General features: G+C 38.9%; 2 protein-coding genes across 2 annotated transcripts; both read right to left on the bottom strand.

Moving 5' to 3' along the window:
- Nucleotides 1-5,362: 5,362 nt before the first annotated feature.
- LOC139324370 (olfactory receptor 6X1-like) lies at nucleotides 5,363-6,319 on the bottom strand. Its single transcript, XM_070954083.1, has one exon. The coding sequence runs from the start codon at nucleotides 6,317-6,319 to the stop codon at nucleotides 5,363-5,365; it is 957 nt and encodes a 318-aa protein (XP_070810184.1).
- A 12,760-nt stretch (nucleotides 6,320-19,079) lies between these two features.
- Nucleotides 19,080-20,036, bottom strand: LOC139324369 (olfactory receptor 6X1-like). The gene has a single exon (XM_070954081.1). The coding sequence runs from the start codon at nucleotides 20,034-20,036 to the stop codon at nucleotides 19,080-19,082; it is 957 nt and encodes a 318-aa protein (XP_070810182.1).
- Nucleotides 20,037-21,507: the final 1,471 nt, after the last annotated feature.

Here is a 21,507-nt window from a genome sequence, read left to right as displayed (position 1 = left end):
ACTGGATGGTGGGGAACAGAAGTTGTCTCTTGAAAAGGCACCTTTGCAATTAAGTTGAGATTGCTGCACCAATGTGGAGGAAACAGGTCAAATGCAGTGACCTAAATATCCTCTTCCAACTTTGGGATTTCATGATGATATTATTCTATGTTGAAGTAGAATGTTGCTTAAGAATGAAAGCCACTAAATGTGGGATCTAGAATGGACACAATAAATCAGTTCAGATGGTCAGTTAAACCATAATACAGATAGGCTTGAAAATGTTATCCCATACAAGGTTCCTTTTTAGCGGTCAAGGTTCACAATATAAATGTCTTCTCCAGGACACTTTTTTTGTTCCTCCACTCCTTCCATGTTCTCAGTTCTATATTCTCCTCATAGACAATTCATGCATTTGAGTGGTGTTGTCAGGTATGCTTCCTTCAGTATCCAGGAAAGAAAACCCCAAACTCAAGCATTTTGAAGAATTTAGTACTTTTACTGAATATGAAATGATAGCAACCCAGGTAAAGCTGGAAGTGAGCAAAATGCGCGAAATGCATCTACTAAGCTTCTCCCCCCCCTCGTGTCCATAAATCATCAGCCAATCCAAAGGTCTTCCAAAGGTCAGGTGACAACACGTCTGGCAGCGTCATTCATCAGGAATGTAGGGCAGTTGGTCAGCCGTCCCCTTTTGAAGAACCACTTCTGTTTCTCATGAAGACACATCCTACAAGGAAAAAAAACACCTCCTACTTCTTCCCCCCCTATGCTCCATAACTAATCCCTCCCCCGTTTCTTATGGCAGCTGAAGCAGGCAAAGCTGAGGCTGACAGGTGTGGTGGCCTAAAGGTGGAGCTCTCACCTCACAATCAAGAGGCCGTGAGTTCGATCCTAGGTGGAGGCAGATATTTCTCTCTCTGGGCACAATGAGAATATATCTGCTGAACAAAACTCTGCATTGGCAACAGGAAAGGCATCCAGCCAGTAAGCACTCAGCTTCATTCAGTTGCCCAGACTCTACCTCGCAAGGGATTATGGGGTCATTAAAAGATGATGATGATGATGATGATAATGATAATGATGATGATAGACAATTCATGCATTTGTAGCATTTCGAAAGATCTACAGATACGGTGTCCAGTGTGTAAATGACACAACTCAATGTGAAGAAGAACAAGAATGTCAAGCATGATATTCTTCATGTCAGATGGATATCCCAATCCCTCCAACATTTCACCACAGGAAGTGCTCTCTGTCAGGGATGGGACTGACCCAAAATCACCCTTTGAGGACTGAGGATGACTAGAAACTTTGCTGGCCCAGTACATCAACAAATGTACCACACCCTTTTTGCATACAGCACATTCAAGAATATCAACCCAAGAAAAAGTCTTAGAAAATAGATTTTACTGAAAACACGTAATTATATAAAGTCAATGAATTATGATAATGAGCCAACTGCTCTGAAATCACCCGTCCCATAATTTTCATCATTGATAACGTAGAGGTGGGGAAGAAACTAATTTAACCTCTATCTGAATCTTTTCTTATATAATATTGTACAAACAGTAAACACAAATTCATTTATTTATCTCTCATTGCCCATATCAAAAGCAAAGAATATTCAATAGGAATTTTACAAAAATGTGTATCTATTGTATGAATATACTTCATAAATATACATTGTTTTAGAGAACTTCTTCAAAGCAACGACAGGTTAAGCAAATGCATTACAAATGAGACTACAATTGGGATAGGCCAATTCCTAATTGGAAAAACAATTCTATAACCCAGAAAACAGGTTTTGAAATATATACCAAAGGAGGGAATAAGATAAACCCAAAAATGAGAGGAAAAATCCCTATCATTGTAAACACGTCCAATTTTCAACAAAGAAGGATTTGTTCATGTGGAAGTAGGAATTGTCTAACTTATTGGAAGGACACCAGATGGAGGAAGCTAATAGAAATGTAAAAATGAGAAGAAGAACAAGGCACCGTCAGATCTGAGAATTAATGAACAAAGAAGAATGCAGACAGAAGCTTTGTAATTGGGAATATTCATGCTCATTACATGCCCCTCCAAATTCAATGAAATGGTCTGACAAACATGTCTATGGAGATTCTTCAAGCAAAACTAGAAAGTCCAATTGCCCAGGTTCAACCTGACAAATATGGTTGAACCTATGGTATTAGATTAATCCACCCAGTTTTACCAAAAATGGTCCATTTCTTTCTGGGACCTTCTGATAGAAGAGAAGAACATGCTTCTCTGCTACTGTGCATGTTAAAACTCATTAGTCAGCTTATACTAATAAGTCCCTTTTTATACCATTCTTTTTGGGCTGAAGTCCCATAGAAGTCAATATCTAAACGGCATTGCTAATTCGACTTATCTCTTGTAGGTTTGCCGCATAAGAGAAGTCCTTCTCCTGTATTACTTAAGAAAATGTAAGCCATAAAATAAGTGGGCTCACAATTCCTGTAATAATTGAACAATTGTAACATCATAAAATTAATTATTCTGATGATGGATTCGGGTTTAATATAGAATAGAAGGGAAATTGGAATTTGGTTAAATTAGAGATGAAAATGAAGGGTAAAATTGGTAAAAAATAGATAAACGTGAACACTATGGCAAAAAGGAAGTATAGAAATGGTAATCTTAGTGGTAAAATTAAGAATTGTTTAAATTTGTTAACCGGCCAAATACTCTGATCAGCAAAAATATATTGTATGTTTGGGTGTGTGTATGTGTAAAAAAAAAGAAAAGAAAAACTTTTTACAAAAAAAGAGAGAAAGAGAGAGAGAGAGAAGTCCTTCTCCTTTATACTAAGCTTTCTTCCTCTGAGTCTGGAAAACATCTTTCAATAAAATATAATTTGATAGTAAGGGCAAAAAAAACTTTGGTTATACAATAGAATTAGATAAATGGCAAAAACTCTAGGATAGATATTGTAAATTGACAATTGCAACTACGTATAAGGAAAACTTATATAAAATGTTTTACAGGTGACATTTGCCACAATCAATATAAATCGTAAGGATACAAGCAACAAAGTTACAGTCATGCAGTCATAAGTGGGAGGAGATGGGTGATAGGAACGATGAGAAGATTAATAGTAATAGTAATGCAGCCTTAGTAAATAGTTTGACAGTGTTGAGGGAATTATTTGTTTAGCAGAGTGATGATGATAAAATGATACAGAAAAGAAAACGATAAAACAACATCTAGACTTAAAACCAGGAATATTTTTTATTAGGTATATTGCCAGAAAATTACGATAAAGGGAGTGTAATATATTTAATACCCTGTTTTCCCCAAAATAAGTCATCCCTTAATAATAAGGCCAATCGGGCTTTTGAGCGCATGGCAATAAGGCCAAGCGCTTATTTCAGGGTTCAAAATTAATATAAGACACGGTCTTATTTTTGGGGATACATGGTATTACATGTCTTGACAGCAGCCAAAATTGGAAAAATGAGGAGACCCCTGCAGAGGAAAATATAGTTAGAAAAATATTAGACAGTGCGGAAATGGATAGGCTAACATTAAAGATAAAGGACAAAGAAGACACAGAATACTTTTTAACTTGGGACTTCTTTACCAATGGTTAGACAATAAAGGTAGAAATTAGAAATTGAAAAGAATATTATTATATATAAGTAATAATAATAATAATAAAATTTTATTTCTATACCACCCTTCTCCCGAAGGACTCAGGGCGGTGTACAGCCAATTTAAAAACACAAGACACAACAATGATTAAAAATTAAAATAATTAAATAGATTTGGCCGATTTAAAACCCCAAAAATTTAAAATACCCCAATTTAAAATTATTATGTTGATAATCCGGCCTGGCGGAACAACAGGGTCTTCAATGCGCAACGAAACACCCGGAGGTCGGAGATCTTACGTATTTCCGGGGGCAGTTCATTCCACAGGGCTGGGGCTCCCACAGAGAAGGCCCTCCCCCTGGGTGTCACCAGCCGACATAACTTGGCTGATGGCACCCTGAGGAGACCCTCTCTGTGGGAGCGGACTGGTCGGTGGGAGGCTATTGGTGGCAGAAGACGGTCTCGAAGGTACCCGGGTCCTATGCCATGGAGCGCTTTAAAGGTGGTAACCAACACTTTGAATCGCACCCGGAAGACCACTGGGAGCCAGTGCAGCTCGTGCAGGAGGGGTGTCACGCGGGCACAACGAGTTGCGCCCATAACCACCCGCGCGGCCGCATTCTGGACCAGTAAAGAATGCTATTACTGTTATTGCTATATATTTGTAAATTGACTCAGACCTTACACTGCTTATAAACCATTCATTTATTTTAAAGAAAAATGTATAAATAAAATTTAAAAAATAAATTAAAAATATATAATTTGAAAAGAATGAGCTGTCTTTTCTTCTTCAAAACAGCCATGGTGCCACTCTTCCCCAAAGTAATATAGATGCTCAATGAATATTATAGTCCATGCAGTGGAATAAGAAGGAGTTATTCCTATCATCAAAAACGAACTACATTTAAAAGCTAGGATTCCAGGTAGGTGACTAATGACCATGCAATAAGTTACAAGCTTTACATCAAGGGGCCTCCAACCTTGGCAACTTTAAGAACGGTGGACTTCAAGTCCCATCAACTTCATGCTGACTGAGAAATTCTGGAAGTTGAGCTCCACAAGTCTTAAAGTTGCCAAGGCAGTACTAGACCACAGGAGATTCCCAGCAATCCTTTTGCCGTGGGATCATCACAAAATTGCATGTTAAGATAAGAAAAGACATCCATTGGCAAAACCTTGAACTACAGTCTGACCTAAGCATAGTACACAAAATTGTCTGCTACAATGTCCTACCTGTCAATGACTACTTCAGCTTCAATCGCAATAATACACGGGCAAACAACAGATAGAAACTCAAGGTAAACCACTCCAAACTCAATTGCAGAATGCGACTTCAGCAATAGAGTGGTCAATGCCCGGAATGCTCTACCTGACTCCGTTGTTACATCCTCAAACCCTCATAGCTTCAACCTTAAACTGTCTATCGTGGACCTCACCCCATTCCTAAGAGGTCTGTAAGGAGGCGTGAATAAGCGCACCAGCGTGCCTACCATCCCTGTCCTACTTTCCCCATTTATTTGTATTCATTTCCTATGTTTAGGCCCATGTTTATACTTATACCTGTCATCTCGTACTTGTTTGACAAACTAACTAAATAAAATAAATACAATCTGCAAGGTTACACAGTGCTTTCTCCATCTTTATTAAGGTAGGTTTGTTACAGGATACCTGCGCAATAGCTTTGAAGATGATTCTGAAGTGCCAAACCTTGTTGCTTTCCATAGGACAACAAAGTCATTTTGCATCACTTCTCAACAAAAGCTTAAGCGATGAGATGTGGGGCACCTGGGATCTTTCTTTCCAAAAGTTTCCTTACCGCATCCTTGACTTCGTTGTTCCGAATGGTGTAAATGAAAGGATTTAGCGCCGGGGCAACCATAGTGTACAGTATGGAGACAGACTTCGTCATACTAAAAGAAGAGTCCTTGACATTAGGTCTCAAATAGACGAAAAAGACTGACCCGTACAAAATGCAGACTACAACCAGGTGGGAAGCACAGGTAGAAAAGGCCCTCTGCTGCCTGGTAGTTGAAGGCATTCGGAGAATGGTGCAAATGATGAAGAAATAAGAAACGAGGGTGAAAAGCAGGGAGGACATAATCACAACCACCGTCAGTAGGAAGCCCAGGGCTTCAATCACATGCGTGTCTCCTCCAGAAATCTTCAACAAAGGTCCCTCATCACAATAGAAATGATTGATAACATTGGAGATGCAGTAGGGTAGGTTTGCGGTCAATACCTCCTGATAAAGAATGGAGAAAAGACCTCCGAACCAGGCTGCCATTGCTAGTTTCAAGCAAACTTCAGAAGTCATGATTGTGGAGTATCTCAAAGGATGGCAGATGGCTAAGTATCTGTCCAAGGATATCAGCGAAATGATGAAAAATTCTGTGACGCCAAAGAAGAAGTAAAAGAACAGCTGGGTTATACAGCAGTAGAAACAGATGGAATTGTTTGCAGAGAGATGGTTGACCAGCAATTTAGGGATAAAGGATGTGGTGTGTCCAATGTCAATGCAAGAAAGGTTGCTAAGGAAGAAATACATGGGCTTCTGGAGATGGTGGTCCAAAATTACCATCACAATGATGAGCCCGTTGCCCATCAGACACAGGAGGTAGAGCAGAAAGACACAAGCAAATATCATATTTTCCATTCCCCAAACACTGGGCAATCCGACAAGAATAAATTCAGTCGCTCTTGTACAGTTGGTCAAATTCATATTCCTCTTCTGCTACAAAAAGAGAAAAAATTGAAATCTTGCTTGAATCGAGATGTATGTATTTATTGTTGTGTCAAAATGTATTTCTCTATTCCTAAGAATATTTTTCATACACTACTATTGTGAACAGGGAACACAAGACTGGATTTTAAATCATGCTCATCAAAGTCATGTATAGTAAATGTCATATTGACCTATCATAATTAAATGAAGCATTTGAATATAAACATTTGAAAATCAGTTATGATTTCTAAAACCCCATCCCTGGAATCCCACAATACTTGAAGGCCACAACTAAAAAACCATGATTAGATTTAGTCTGATGTCTGAAATTTGCCACTTTTGGAAAAACCAGTGGCTGTTTGTGGATTCTTAAAACATTTTTGGAAGTGGTAGTCTAGTTATGAAGTATTCTGGTGCAAATTAAAACTTAATATCCTGCAACATTTTTTTCACTTCGTAGATCGTTTGCCTGTATCCCTAGGAATATAAGATGATTTAGATGATTTATCACTGCACACCAAAACAACTAGACACAAGAAGTGTTTTTCTCGAACTCCATCACTCTGCTAAACAAATATTTCCCTCAACGCTTTCAAACTAGTTACTAAGTCTGCATTATTATTTATCTTCTCATCGTTCCTATCACCCATCTCCTCCCACTTATGACTGTATGATTGTAACCTTTTGCTGAAATCCTTAAGATTTATATTGACTGTTTCCCTATGACTATCATTAAGTGTTGTACCTTATGATTCTTGATGAATCTTTTCTTTTATGTACTCCAAGAGCGTATGCTCCAAGACAAATTCCTTGTGTGTCCAATTACACTTGAACAATAAAGAATTCTATTCTATTCTATTCTATTCTATTCTATTCTATTCTATTCTATTCTATTCTATTCTATTCTATTCTATTCTAGTCTAGTCTAGTCTAGTCTAGTCTAGTCTAGTCTAGTCTAGTCTATTCTGGAGATATGAGTATATGAAGGTCTATTGAGATATAAAAGTCTATGGGATAGCTTGCCTTCAGAAGTTGTGGGTGCTCCATCACGAGAGGCTTTCAAAAACAGATTGGACAACCATTTGTCTGAAATGGTATAGGGTCTCCTGCTCGAGCAGGGGGTTGGATTAGAAGACCTCCCTTCTGTCAGACTGCGCACAGTGTGACTATGTCAGACAACCCAGGAGCAAATGCAGTAAACAGAGATATGTATTTTAAATAGTGGTTTTATCTACAAAGAATATATACATACACATACTTTAGTCAGACCTCAAACAAACAGCAATAAGCAATTACAGCACGGAAGCACACACAAAGAGAGAGATACACCCCAACAGGGCCTCTTTTTATTAGAGGCTCTTAAAATAATATCATCCCAAAAACCTTGCTGACTCATTCCTATCATTTCACCATTGTAGCAGCTGGTCAGCTGTTAAATCATTACCCTGACACCTTCCTTCTATGTTCTATATTTTTCTTTCTATATGGGAGGTGGAAGTATGTATATGTTAGGAAATCATAGTAACCTTTGCAGTGAAATTCTCAGGTTTTCATTCTATAAAAGGTGGGCCCAAATGTCTCTACAACTTTACCTTGGCTTGTTCTTCTGTCATTACCTCCTCTTCTCCAATGCCATTCACTCCATTTCCTCTATCCATTCAACAAGTCAATGTTTTGAAGAACCATATAAAATACTGCATTGCATGTTGGGCAAAGGCCGTAGATCTCTTGAAAAATATTTTCCTTGAACACCCGAAGAAAATGCAGCACTTTTGCATCATAGAAAGTTTATTTTCTTGTTCTCTATAGAAACTCAAGATCCAGTCCCTAAGGATATTTGCCTTTAATTTCTCATGAGTATCCATGCACTGTATCTAAAATATATTCAAGGCTGACATCATTTGGATTAAACCTCAAGTGCCATCCCAAGATAAGAGGTTCTCTGGAGATCCCTTGGAAGCAATCCAACAAGCACAAAATGTGTAACTCTTTTATAAGTTTGTCTAATTCCCATTCCTCTCCAACTGCAAAAAGAGAACGTGTAAAAACTTGACTGTTTCAGCACTTAATTTTCTTCAGATGCCATCTCTATAGATATTTCTTAGTTCCCATGAGACTCTGCTCAGAAGAAATGATTTTGAATCAGCATGAATGAGATCTGTTGTTTTTGTGGACCAAATTCCAAGATTCCTAGAAATTCTTTGAGGCTGGGTAAAACCAGGCTTAATAGCAGTGACTATGAGAGGGATCTTGGAGTCTTACTGGACAACCAGCTAAATATGAGCCAGCAGTGTGCGACAGCAGCCAAAAAAGCCAAAATAATCCTAAATTTCATTAACAGAGGGATACAATCAAAATCAAGTGAGGTACTAATACCACTCTATAAATCTTTAGTAAGACCACACCTGGAATACTGCATCCAGTTTTGGTCACCACACAATAAAAAAAGATGTTGAGACTCTAAAAAGAGTGCAGAGGAGAGCAACCAGGATGATGAGGGGACTGGAGACTAAAACATATGAAGAACGGTTACAGGAATTGGGCATGGCTAGTCTAGTGAAGAGAAGGACCAGGGGAGACATGATAGCAGTGTTCCCAATATCTGAGGGGCTGCCACAGAGAGAAAGGGGTCAAGCTATTTTCCAAGGCACCCGAAGGCCAGACAAGGAATAATAGATGGAAACTGATTGTCAGATGTAAATGCCTTATTCTCTAATGTGTAAATAGTATATGAACGGGGTATCAGGGGTTAATTTATTCTTCACTTCTTAATGTATTCATAATTCACCACTCCCATTCCTAGCTCCACCCATTGTATATATAAGGAGCTGTTTGCACCCTTTTCCCTGCTTCTATCTATGAATATTCAGTGAACATAGAATGCCTAATGTAAATAAAAGGAGATATATTTAAACCTTTAACTCTTACTAAATTTATTGAGTCTGATCCTGAAAATATTGCAACAAGCTGGTAGCAGAGGATGGTTAATTGACTCAATAAAAACTTAAAAATGTCTAAGAAAGATAGGCCCAACACCAGGGCATACAGCAAAGAAATGGAAACAGAACAAGAAATAATCAACGAATCCACAAACGCGATTTCGAGAGAATCCGAAGAATACACCACTGAAGACGAAGAAATAATAGATGAAAATGATGACCAGGAGGAAATCGAAATAGAGAATAACGAACTCAGGTCAGAGATATTAAAACTATTAAAGAGCCAGAAGAATGATGAAAGCCTCATCGCGAACCTCCAAGATATGCTGAAGAACAGCGGAGCAGCGAGAGAGAAGCACATCACTAATGAAAAAACAAAAGACCCAAAAATAGTGAGTGATATGACTACAGAAAAAATTATTGTGAAGAAGAAAAACGGTGATCCCGCGCGAAATTTTGAATGGCAGCCATCTTGGTTTCAACAGACCTCCAGGGTGAGCGAAGCAGAGCCAATCAGAAAAATCAATTCAAAATTTCTGGCGCGAAAAACATTATCAGACAACGAAAACGAAAAAGAAGATTCAAACACCTCAGAAGAATCAGAATCAGAAAGTGAAGATGATTCAACAAACAAACAAATAAAATCAGCGATGAAAACGCTTTTTGCTGCATTTGGGCCAAAACTAAAAATTACTAAAAAGCTAACAAAGAAACGAGCGAGCAAGCCAATGCCTCAAGACCTGCCCGCTCCCATCCTGACTACGAGAGCGACGACGCCCGAACCCAGAGAGCCCTGCCGATACCGCCCCACGCCACAGACCGAAGCAAGCACCAACGCACTCAAAAGAAGAGGAAGAGCAGCCGCCGTCGTCAGGACTCCCAAAATCGAGCCAGAGACCGATTCGTCTGAGGAGGAGCAGAACGAGCGAGCCGCAACGAGGAGAACCTCTCACGATGACTCCAGTGAAGAAATGAACAACGCGCATGCGCAAGACTACGCAGACGGTCCGGGAAGACATGAATTGACGAGGAGACCGTGCAGGCTCGTTGCGAGCATCCCCACGCCGTTTTGTAACTTTCTGCATTTACGAGACCACGGACTACCTCAGGTTGTAAGTAATGGACCTAATAATGTCGGAAATTTACCCAGTGACTTCCCAAAGCTAAGGATAGATGGCATTAATTTGCAAGAATGGTATCAGCAGCTCCAGGTTGTCTTTATGAAGGAAAACTTACTGTTTTTTATCACTAGTCCCCCAAAAAGACCTTGGACTTTAAAAATAGACTGTTTACACCATAGAGCATTTTTCTTATTAATATCTAGTGTGTCTCCTGCAATGTATCACAGCATTAAGCAAAATCTGACTGTTTCAGAAATTATTCAATGCATGTTTAATTTATTTCACAGTGACAGTGTAGCTACCACCACAAGGATGTCTAAAGATTTCTTTTCATCTAGGATAAAACCAGGGGTTTCCATAAGTGAGCATTTAATATCTTTAAACAAAATAAGAGCTGAGTTGCATTTAAGGGGGGAGGTGATTTCAGACCAAACAATGAAAAGTGTTATTATCAACTCACTTGATCCATCATGGGACAATTATATGTCACACTTAGACACAATCAATCTAGGATACTTATCCATAGAAAGTCTATCCAATAAATTAATAGCAGAAGACAATTCAAGAAGGAATCGTTCTAATAATCACATAGAACACAAACCATATAGGAAAGTAGCTTTCCAAGAAAAATATAATGAAACATCTAAATGTCACAACTGTGGATCCAGGGAACACAATAGAAGAGATTGCCCCAAAATTTCAAAAGAAAGACATAGGTCAGAATATAGAAACAAATACAATTATAGACAGTCTTCCATGGATAGACATAGATATAGAAGCCCACCAAATTACAAAGATAATAGAGGGGGCAGAGATAATTCAAAGGATAGAAAATCTGGTTCACTGAATGGATTAAATAAACAAGACAACACTAACACACAGCAGAGAGAGAACAATAATTGGCTTATTGATTCTGGAGCAACTAATCACACCACCAATAACAAAGATATATTGTCTTCATTTGTAGAAGATAAATTTGTAATAAAGGTAGCTAACCAAGAAAAGGTTCAAGTATTAGGTAGAGGGAATGTAACCTTGCCTGGTCTAGGAAAAATAGAGGGGGTATTGCTAATACCTGAAATACCTCATAACATACTAAGTGCCATAAAACTAAGTAGAGATTCTGATATTAACATTGTTTTTTCTAAAGGAAAAGCGACTTTGGAGAAAAATAAAATAGATATAGGCACTGTAATAATTAAAGGAGGCCTACCTTATCTAATAACAAAAGAAAAATGGGAATTAGCAATGAAAAAAGAGATGGAAAGCTTACAAGGATTAAATGTATTTACACCTGCAATTGCACCAAAAGATAAAACAATTATTGGTACCAGGTGGATATATAAAATTAAGAACTTAGAGGGAGGCAATACCCTATACAAAGCTAGATTAGTTGCACAAGGTTATGCACAGAAATATCCGGAGGACTATACTGATACGTATTCTCCTACAGTAAGAACCGAGAGTGTCAAAACAGCTCTAGTGGTAGCATCAGCACTCAATCTCGATGTATTCCAATATGACATACAGACTGCGTATCTACACGCAAAACTAGACAAGGAAATATATGTAAGAGCACCTCACAGTCAATACACAAACAAGAATGAAACTTGGTTGTTAAACAAGAGTTTATACGGGTTAAAACAATCTGGTAAACGATGGTATGATTGTTTAGTAAAAGTACTTAAAACCATGGACTTCAATGCCACCACTGCTGATAACTGTTTCTTTGTCAAAAAGGGTGATGATTACTTAGAATTTGTATTGATCTATGTGGATGACATTTTATACATAGGAAAACATAAAGAGAGAAGAGAAACTTTTGTAACTAAGCTAAATGAACATTTCTCATTGAAATCTTTAGGCAAAGTAAACAAATATCTTGGTGTTCAAATTAATAAGACTAAAAGAGGATTCAAACTTACTCAGAGAGATAAGATCATAGAGCTCTTAAACAAATGCAATCTAAGTGATGCCAAACCTTGTGATACTCCTATGCAGACTGACTTTCTAAGAAATGCTGATGAATCATCCCCTGAATTCAAAGATAACACATTTTATAGATCAGTCATAGGTTCACTTCTTTATATATCAAATTGGACAAGACCAGATATCGCTTTACCCCTCAATTTATTATCTAGACATGTCAGTAAGCCAACAATGTACCACTGGGAAGCTGTCAAAAGAATATTAAGATATCTGAAAAGTACACTTGACTTTTGTTTAATGTTGGAACCTAACGATAATAAAGAACCAAAGCTTACATGTTACGCAGATGCGGACTGGGCTGGAGACACCTCTTGTAGAAAAAGTACATCTGGTTATATATTCCTCTTAAATGACTGTCCAGTTTACTGGTACACTGGTAAACAAGAATTAGTGGCCACTTCAACGACAGAAGCAGAATATGTTTGTTTATCTAAAGCTGCAAATAATCTTGTATGGTTTAATGATTTGATTTCAGATGTTTGGAAAAAACCTGTTTTGCCTTTTGTTATGCATGAAGACAATAAAGCAGCTATTGAAATATCTAGATCTGACGCCATTGGACAAAGATCCAGACACATAGATATAAAATTTAAACATGTAAGACAATTATCTCAGGATGGATTTATTAAAGCAGTGCATTGTGAAACTTCAGAACAATTAGCTGACATATTGACAAAACCTTTACCTGCTAAGCAGCATAAATACTTAACTTCTAAGTTGTATGTTTTGTACTGTCCTGAATCTGAATGTAATTGGTGTTGCATAACGAATCGGCATTTAGAGGGGGATTTGTCAGATGTAAATGCCTTATTCTCTAATGTGTAAATAGTATATGAACGGGGTATCAGGGGTTAATTTATTCTTCACTTCTTAATGTATTCATAATTCACCACTCCCATTCCTAGCTCCACCCATTGTATATATAAGGAGCTGTTTGCACCCTTTTCCCTGCTTCTATCTATGAATATTCAGTGAACATAGAATGCCTAATGTAAATAAAAGGAGATATATTTAAACCTTTAACTCTTACTAAATTTATTGAGTCTGATCCTGAAAATATTGCAACACTGATCAAGGAGAGATTCAACCTAGAAATAAGGATAATTTTTGTGACAGTGAGAACAATCAACCAAAGGAATAGAAGTTGCCTTTGGAAGTTGTGGGAGCTTCTTCACTGGAGGCTTTCAAGAAGAGATTGGACTGCCATTTGTTAGAAATGAAGTAGGGTCTCCTGCCTGGGGGGGGGGGTTGGACTAGCTGACCTACAAGGTCTCTTTCTGTTAAATCTGTTAAAGGCTCAATCAGAAAAAGGGGAGGAAGCAATTGGAGATGATGTCCAAGAATGATTTTCTTCCCATGTTCCCATTCCCTCCTTTCAGTTTTCCATGGAATTAGAGATTTGTGGACTAAGAGGAACTTAAATCTGTGACTCTCCATTCCAGGACCAAGATATCAATCCATTTAGAGGTGGTATTCAGCCGGTTCGTACCAATTTGGGAGAACCTGTAGTGGAGATTGTGGGAGGGCCCGGCCACCAGCCCTGGTTCTATGCCGTCCTATTTAGGAATGTTTTCAAGGGAAGGCGCAGGCGCGGTGGGCACATGAGCAAGCAAAGTGGATGCACAGAAGGTGCACTCACAAATCGAGCCTGCGGCAAAACGATGGTAAGAATATTGGAAACCCAGAGCTGAACCCACCGTTGGACCACACCGTTTCACCCTACAGAACCTCCAGGTATTGCAGACCAAAGAAAAGGCTCAGAAAACCAACTTTATAGAAAAGACATCACGATACAATGTCAATTCATTATGATAAACCTAAATATCTCAACAGGTCTGGGATCATCACCGACCCTCGATCTTCATCACTGATGTGGGGGGGAAAAATCAAATTTATCTTCCACCTAAGTTTTTACTTACATAATGTTTTATCTGTGAATTGATAGGTCAGATCAAAATTACGGACGCTTTATAAAAATGTGTATCTATGATATGAACACAGTATATAAATATTTATTTATTTATTTATTTTATTTTATTCATTTAATAAATATTTATTGATTGATTGATTGATTGAATTTACATTGCCGCCTATTCGCCCATATTCGCGGCTTACAGAATATAAAACCACATTTAAAACAATTTATTATTTTATTTTATTTTATTTTATTTTATTATTATTTATTTTATTTTATTTTATTTTATTTTATTTTATTTTATTTTATTTTATTTTATTTATTTTATTTTATTTTATTTTTTATTTTATTATTTTATTTTATTAAATTTCTATACCGCCCTTCTCCCAAAGGACTCAAGGCGGTGAACAGCCACAAGATAAAACACATAAATACAAAAATTTAAAATAAATTAAAAACGAATTAAATAATTTGGCTGAACAAATTTAAAATACCCCATAATTTAAAAACAAATTAAAATTTACATTTAAAAAGGGGAGAAGATTTAGGCCAGGCCAGCTTGATGAAATAAAAAGGTCTTAAGCACGCGATGAAAGGTGTGCAGATCCGGGATCCTCCATATCTCCGGGGGGAGCTCGTTCCAGATCGTAGGTGCCCCCACAGAGAAGGCTCTCCCACTAGGGGCCGCCAGTCGACATTGTTTGGCCGACGGCATCTGAAGAGCCCTTCTCTATGGGAGCGTACTGGCCGGTGGGAGGCTATTGGTGGTAGCAGGCGATCCCATAGATAACCAGGTCCTAAGCCATGGAGCGCTTTAAAGGTGATAACCAGAACCTTGAAGCGCACTCGGAAGACCACTGGGAGCCAGTGCAGCTCGCGCAGGAGAGTTGTTACATGGGAACTCCACATCGCTCTCATAACCACCCGCGTGGCCGCACTCTGCGCCAGTTGGAGCCTCTGAGTGCACCTCAAGGGGAGCCCCATGTAGAGAGCATTACAATAGTCCAGACAATACAATAAAGAACAATAAAGAACTAACAAAAAGAATCAAATAAATTAGTATAGTACAATATAAAAAAATCAACCCCCACCTCCCACCCCCCACCCCGGTGACAGGAGATCACACGAGCCATTTAAGGGGCTATCATCCCACTCTGAGTTCCCCAGGCCCGCTGGCAGAATCAGATCTTCAGCGCCTTCCGGGGCGTGTGGGGTCCATTCTAATCTCTGGAGGAAATATGTTCCAAAAATACATTATTTTAGAGAATTTCTTTACAGAAATGATAGGTTAGACTGATATTACAATTGGGGAAAGCTTTAATTCCTAATCTGTATAATCCAGAAAACAGGATTTGAAATGTATACCAAAGGAGGGAAAAATAAACCAAAATGGGGGGAATAAATCACATCAATTTATGCAGATCTGATTTTCAAGGAAGAAGGATTTAGTCATATGAAAAGAGAATTATCTAACTTATTGGGAGGACACCAGGTTGAGGAAGGTAACTGAAATATAAAGGTGAGAAGAAGAACAAGGCAGCCATCAGATCTAAGTGTTTGTGAACATGCGATGGCAAAAAAAAGGATGCAGACAGTAGCTTTGCAATAAGGATATAAAGTCATGTACCTCCAATTTCGGTGAATTGCTCTTACAGACATGGATGAATCTATGGTGTTATCTACATTAGATCACCCAGTTTTACCTCAAAAGCAGGGGTGAAACACTCCCGGTTCAGACCGGTTCATCCGAATCGGTAGTGATGATGGACAGTGGTTTGGAGAACCAGTAGCGATAGCGGGTCGAGGCTCCGCCCACCCATCTGGTTGTCGTTAAACATCATTGTTAAAACCAGGAAGTAACCCATTTTTTACCCTCTGCACTTGCGCAGAAGGGTTTGCGCATGCGCTGAGGGTCAGTGCATGCACTTCCGAACCGCTAAGGAAGGTAAGTAGATTTCACCCCTGCCGAAAAGGTCCTTTTCTTTCTGGAACCTTCCATTATAACAGAAGATGAAGGTGCTCTTCTACCATGACCAATGGAGACAATTAAATAGACCAGTGGTTCTCAACCTTTTCCTCACTGCGAACCCCTTTTAAATACTTTTTGTGTCCACAGACCACCAAGACTTAACTCAAGATTTAAATCATAACATTTCTTCAAGCCTTCATGGACCCCGCCCTCCCCACAATGACATCACAATCCTCAGGGGTCTGTGGACCATAGGTTGAGAACCACTGGAACAGATCATAAGGATTCTTTTCATACCTGGTGATAATCTCTTGATGCTGAAGTCCTGATCAATACTTAATGAGCAGTGCTAATTGGCAATAGAAATCGGTCTTAGACTTATATACCGCTTTGTAGTGCTTTTACAGCCCTCTCTAAGCGGTTCACAAAGTCAGCCTATTGCCCCCAACAATCTGGCTCCTCATTTTACCCACCTTGGAAGGATGGAAGGCTGAGTCAACCTTGACCCTAGTGAGATTTGAACTGCCGAACTGCAGCTAGCAGTCAGCTGAAGTAGCTTGCAGTTTAGGTTTAGGTTTAGGTTTATTTGATTTGTATACCGCCCTACTCCCGAAGGACTCAGGGCGGTAAACAGCCAACAATAAAATACATAAATACAAAAAATTTAAAAACCAGATAAAATCAAATTAAATCATTTTGGCCCAGACAGATTAAAACACCCCAATAATTTAAAAACAGATTAAAATTTACATATTTAAAAAGGGAAGAAATTAGGCCAAGCCCGCCTGATGGAATAAAAAGGTCTTCACAGCACGGCGGAAGGAGCGCAGATCCGGGATCCTCCGTATCTCCGGGGGGAGCTCATTCCAGATGGTAGGTGCCCCCACAGAGAAGGCTCTCCTCCTAGGGGCCGCCAGTCGACACTGTTTGGCTGACGGCACCCGGAGGAGTCCCTCTCTATGAGAGCGTACTGGCCGGTGGGAGGCTATTGGTGGTAGTAGGCGGTCCCGTAAATAACCAGGTCCTAAGCCATGGAGCGCTTTAAAGGTGGTAACCAAAACCTTGAAGTGCACCCGGAAGACCACCGGGAGCCAGTGCAGCTCACGCAGGAGAGGTGTTACATGGGAGCGCCATGTCGCTCCCATTACCACCCGCGCGGCCGCACTCTGCACTCTGCAGTACTCTAACCACTGCACCAACTCGCTCTAATTAGGTTCATCTATCAAACATTGGCAATAAGAAAGAAGTCCTACTCTTTTATACCCAGGCTTTTTTCTCTGAGTCCCGTGAACATCATTCAATAAAATATAATTTGCAAAGAATAGGCTGTCATTCCTTCATCAAAATGGCCATGACTCCGTTCTTCGCCATGTTAAGTAATCCAGATACTAAATGAATATTGCAGCTACATCTACACAGAGATATCTGTTTAATCAGAAACGAAGTAGATTCAAAAGCTGTGATTCTAAGTCGGTGGCTGATGGCCATGCAACAACATTGTTAGCTTTATGCCTTATAGTAATAGATCACAAATGAAAACAAACATAAAGCAACCAGAGGGCAGGACAATAAGGAAGGAGAGAAGCAACCTGGAATTAAGGAGAAACTTCCTTAACAGTGAGGACAATTAACCAGTGGAACAGAAGTTGCCTCCAGAAGTTGTGGGTGCTTCATCACTGGAGGTTTTTAAGAAGAGACTGGACAGCCACTTGTCTGAAATAATATAGGGTCTCCTGCTTGAACAAGGGGCTGGACTAGAAGATCTCCAAGGCCCCTTTCAGCTCTATTCTGATTGATATTGTGCAAGATTGCCCACAATGTGTGTTCTCTGGTTCCTTAGAAGAAGTGCCTGAAGGAACACCAGGTGATCTCCTAGATAGCTGAACGGGACATCCAGTTATGAGGCCACTGGCATACACCCTTAGAAGTTTTCTATACAATTACATGGATTGTGTGTACATGTTTACCTCTCTTTTGTTGTGTTCTCGTCATACGCTAAATAATAAATAGATCACAGGAGCTTCCCACCAACCCCTTTATCCTATGATAATCACACAGTTTTCCATTAAGAAAAGAAAACTGGTAATCTACCGATGGTACTTTTTCAAGAGGCAACTGGACTTCCTTTGTTTGTTTTTCCTTGAAGACGTTTTGATGCTCAACTCAAAAGCTGAAGAACGTCTTCAAGGAAAAGCAAAGAAAGTCCAGTTGCCCCTTGAAAAAGCATCTTTGGGACAACCATGACCTCAATGACCCCCATATATCCCCATAGCCAGTGGTGGGATTCAACTGGTGTAACAACCAGTTCACACGCAGTGCATTTTGAAAAAAGCTCTAAAACTTACCTTCTACTGCAGCCCTGGTGAGTAAAACAGCTGAGACATGGCAATCCACTCTGCCATGCCTATCAGCTGGGCTTCAAACAAAGGAAATATAGGCCGGTATAGAACAGGGGCGGGCGGGCGGGCGGGCCCAGCTGATTGTCGGAGTGAATCGGTTTGCTCTCGGCTGATCGTCAGAGTGAACCGGTTTGCTCTTAGCTGATCATTGGAGTGAACCGGTTCACTCTCAGCTGATCGTCGTAGTGAATCAGTTTGCTCTCAGCTGATCATCGGAGCTACTGGTTCGCCCGAACTGGCTGATTCTCACCCGTGCCCATAGCTATTTGTAACCTATCAATTAACCCACTGTTTTTCTCCATCTTTGTTAAGGTAGACTTATTAAGACAATCTGCACAATAGCCTTGGAGATGGATTCTGAAGCTCCGAAGCTGGATGCTTCTGACAGGACATCAGAGTAATTTTCCAACACTTGTCAAGAAAGGCTATGCCATGAGATTTGAGAGACCTGGAGTCTTTCTTTCTAAAACTTTCCTCACCGCCTCCTTGACTTCATTGTTCCTAATGGTGTAAATGAAAGGATTTAACACTGGGGCGACCATGGTGTACAGTATAGAGACAGACTTCAACCTACTGAAGGAAGAGTTCTTGACAGTAGGTCTTAAATAGACAAAAAAGACGGACCCGTACAAAATGCAGACCACAACCAGATGGGACGCGCAGGTAGAGAAAGCCCTCTGCTGCCTGATGGTTGAAGGCATTCGGAGAATGGTGGAAATGATGAAGAGGTAAGAAATGAGGGTGAAAAGCAGAGAGGACATAATCACAATCACCGTAACCAGGAAACCGAGTACTTCGATGACTTGAATATCTCCTCCTGCAATCTTCAGCACGGGTCCCACATCGCAGTAGAAATGGTTGATGATGTTAGTTGTACAGTAGGGTAGGTCTGCTATCATCACTATCTGATAAAGGATGGAGAAAAAACCTCCCAACCAGGCACCTATGGCTAGTTTAAGACAGACCCCAGAAGTCATGATCGTACCATACCTCAAGGGATAGCAGATGGCTAGGTACCTGTCCAAGGATATCAAAGTCATGATAAAAAATTCCGTGACCCCAAAGAGGAAGTAGAAGTACAGCTGTGTTATGCAGCAGTAGAAACAGATGGAATTCTTTGCCGAGACATAATTGACCAGCAGTTTAGGAATAAAGGACGTGGTGTGTCCAATGTCAATGCAAGAAAGGTTGCTAAGGAAGAAATACATGGGCTTCTGGAGATGGCGGTCCAAAATTACCATCACAATGATGAGCCCGTTGCCCATCAGACACAGGAGGTAGAGCAGAAAGATGCCTGCATGCATCACACTATCCATTTGTCCTACCTTTGGCAATCCGACCAGGATAAACTCTACCGCTCTTGTACAGTTGGTCAAATTCATGTTCTCCTACAAAAAGGGAAAATGTGGAGTCTTCACTGAGTCAGTCTTTAGCTACATTTCTAAACATCATTTTCATGAATTGCTACTGTGTTTGCAGGACACAAAATATACTAGGATATTTAGCATGACAAGGGCAGCTGTACCATTGCCAAGACTTACTTTACTGGAATCTCAGGTGTTTCACTTAAAGTATTATCTATCCTTCTAGCTTTTGCATCTTCTGTAGGTGGAAAATATTGACAAAATATTGAGTGTGATGGAAGATGTTGAGAACATTAAGAGAACATTGGTAGGTGGAAACTCGTCTGGATATGTGACGCAGATGTGTTGCTGAGAGAAAGAAAATAAAGAAGGGTGAATGGATAAGCCATTATGAATGTAAGATTACAACGTTCAACAAATAAGAAATGTGTTGCGATGTTGAAGAACAACAATGAAGAACATCCCATCAAATCAACAATAAGATTCATGGTTTGTTTGTTTTTTGCAAAGTTTGTTTATTTTTTAAAACACACAGACAAACATACAATGCATCTTTTCTGAACAGAATATTGGCCCGGTTTTGAATTTGTACAGATTTTTGTTCATCTTTAACATAATTTTATATATTTAATTTTTTTCATATCTTTTATTTTCTCTAAATTTTAAAAAAATCAATATTACCCTTCATCTTAACATCTCATCCTAGTATAATTCCTTTTTTCTTTTCCCTCCTTAAAATTTAAACCCCTAAATTTAAATTCACAGAACATAATACAATCCCCAATTATTTCCTTAAATTCTCTTATTCTACTCACCAATAATTCTTTTATCAACTATTCCAAATAATACATTTCAACAGTTAAACATATTCAATAAAGAAAAAAATTCAATTAAATATCAATCTTACTTCAATACCTCTAATTTTAAATTCAAATTAACATAATACAATTGCCAACTATTTTGTTAAATTCTCTTGTTCCAATCTCAAATAGTTTTTTTCTTTATCAACTGTTCCAAATAATACACTTCAACATTTTTATAACATTTTTATAAGGACCAGTTAAATATATCTAATTAATCCATAATCCAATACCCTAGTAGTCATTTCCCCATATTCCTCTTGCTTTTCTTTCTCCCTTCCCATCTTTATGTTTTATTTTTTTTTCTTTTTCTTTCCTTCTTCTTTTTTGTATTTTCAAATCCTGAACTTTCTTTTCCCTTTTTCTTATCTTTCCACTGTTAGTCCCAATGTAATAATTTTGTTTTTTAAAATCATAAACTGTTTTATTTTGCTGTATCTTTCCCATTATCTTCCATCCCTTTCCCCTTTTTCTTATTTTCTCGCTGATAATCCCAGTGTAATTATTTAAGTTTTTTATATTCTTTCTATTCCACCCTCTTTTCTTTTTTCTTTTGTTTCTTTCCCCTTTTTCTATTTCTTCCATTGTTAAGCCCAATGTAATTTTTAAAGTTCTCCTTTTTATTATTG

Source organism: Pituophis catenifer, unplaced genomic scaffold, assembly GCF_029215685.1.
Source record: "Pituophis catenifer annectens isolate HBS135680 unplaced genomic scaffold, rPitCat1.0.hap2 SCAF_15, whole genome shotgun sequence".
Lineage (NCBI taxonomy): Eukaryota > Metazoa > Chordata > Lepidosauria > Squamata > Colubridae > Pituophis > Pituophis catenifer.
Note: the sequence above shows the minus strand (reverse complement) of the source record. Positions and strands in the feature narration are given on the sequence as shown.

What these genes read in the sequence shown, in the direction of transcription:
- LOC139324369 (XM_070954081.1), bottom strand. Translation starts at nt 20,036, where the DNA reads ATGAATTTGACCAACTGTACAAGAGCGGTAGAGTTTATCCTGGTCGGA.
- LOC139324370 (XM_070954083.1), bottom strand. Translation starts at nt 6,319, where the DNA reads ATGAATTTGACCAACTGTACAAGAGCGACTGAATTTATTCTTGTCGGA.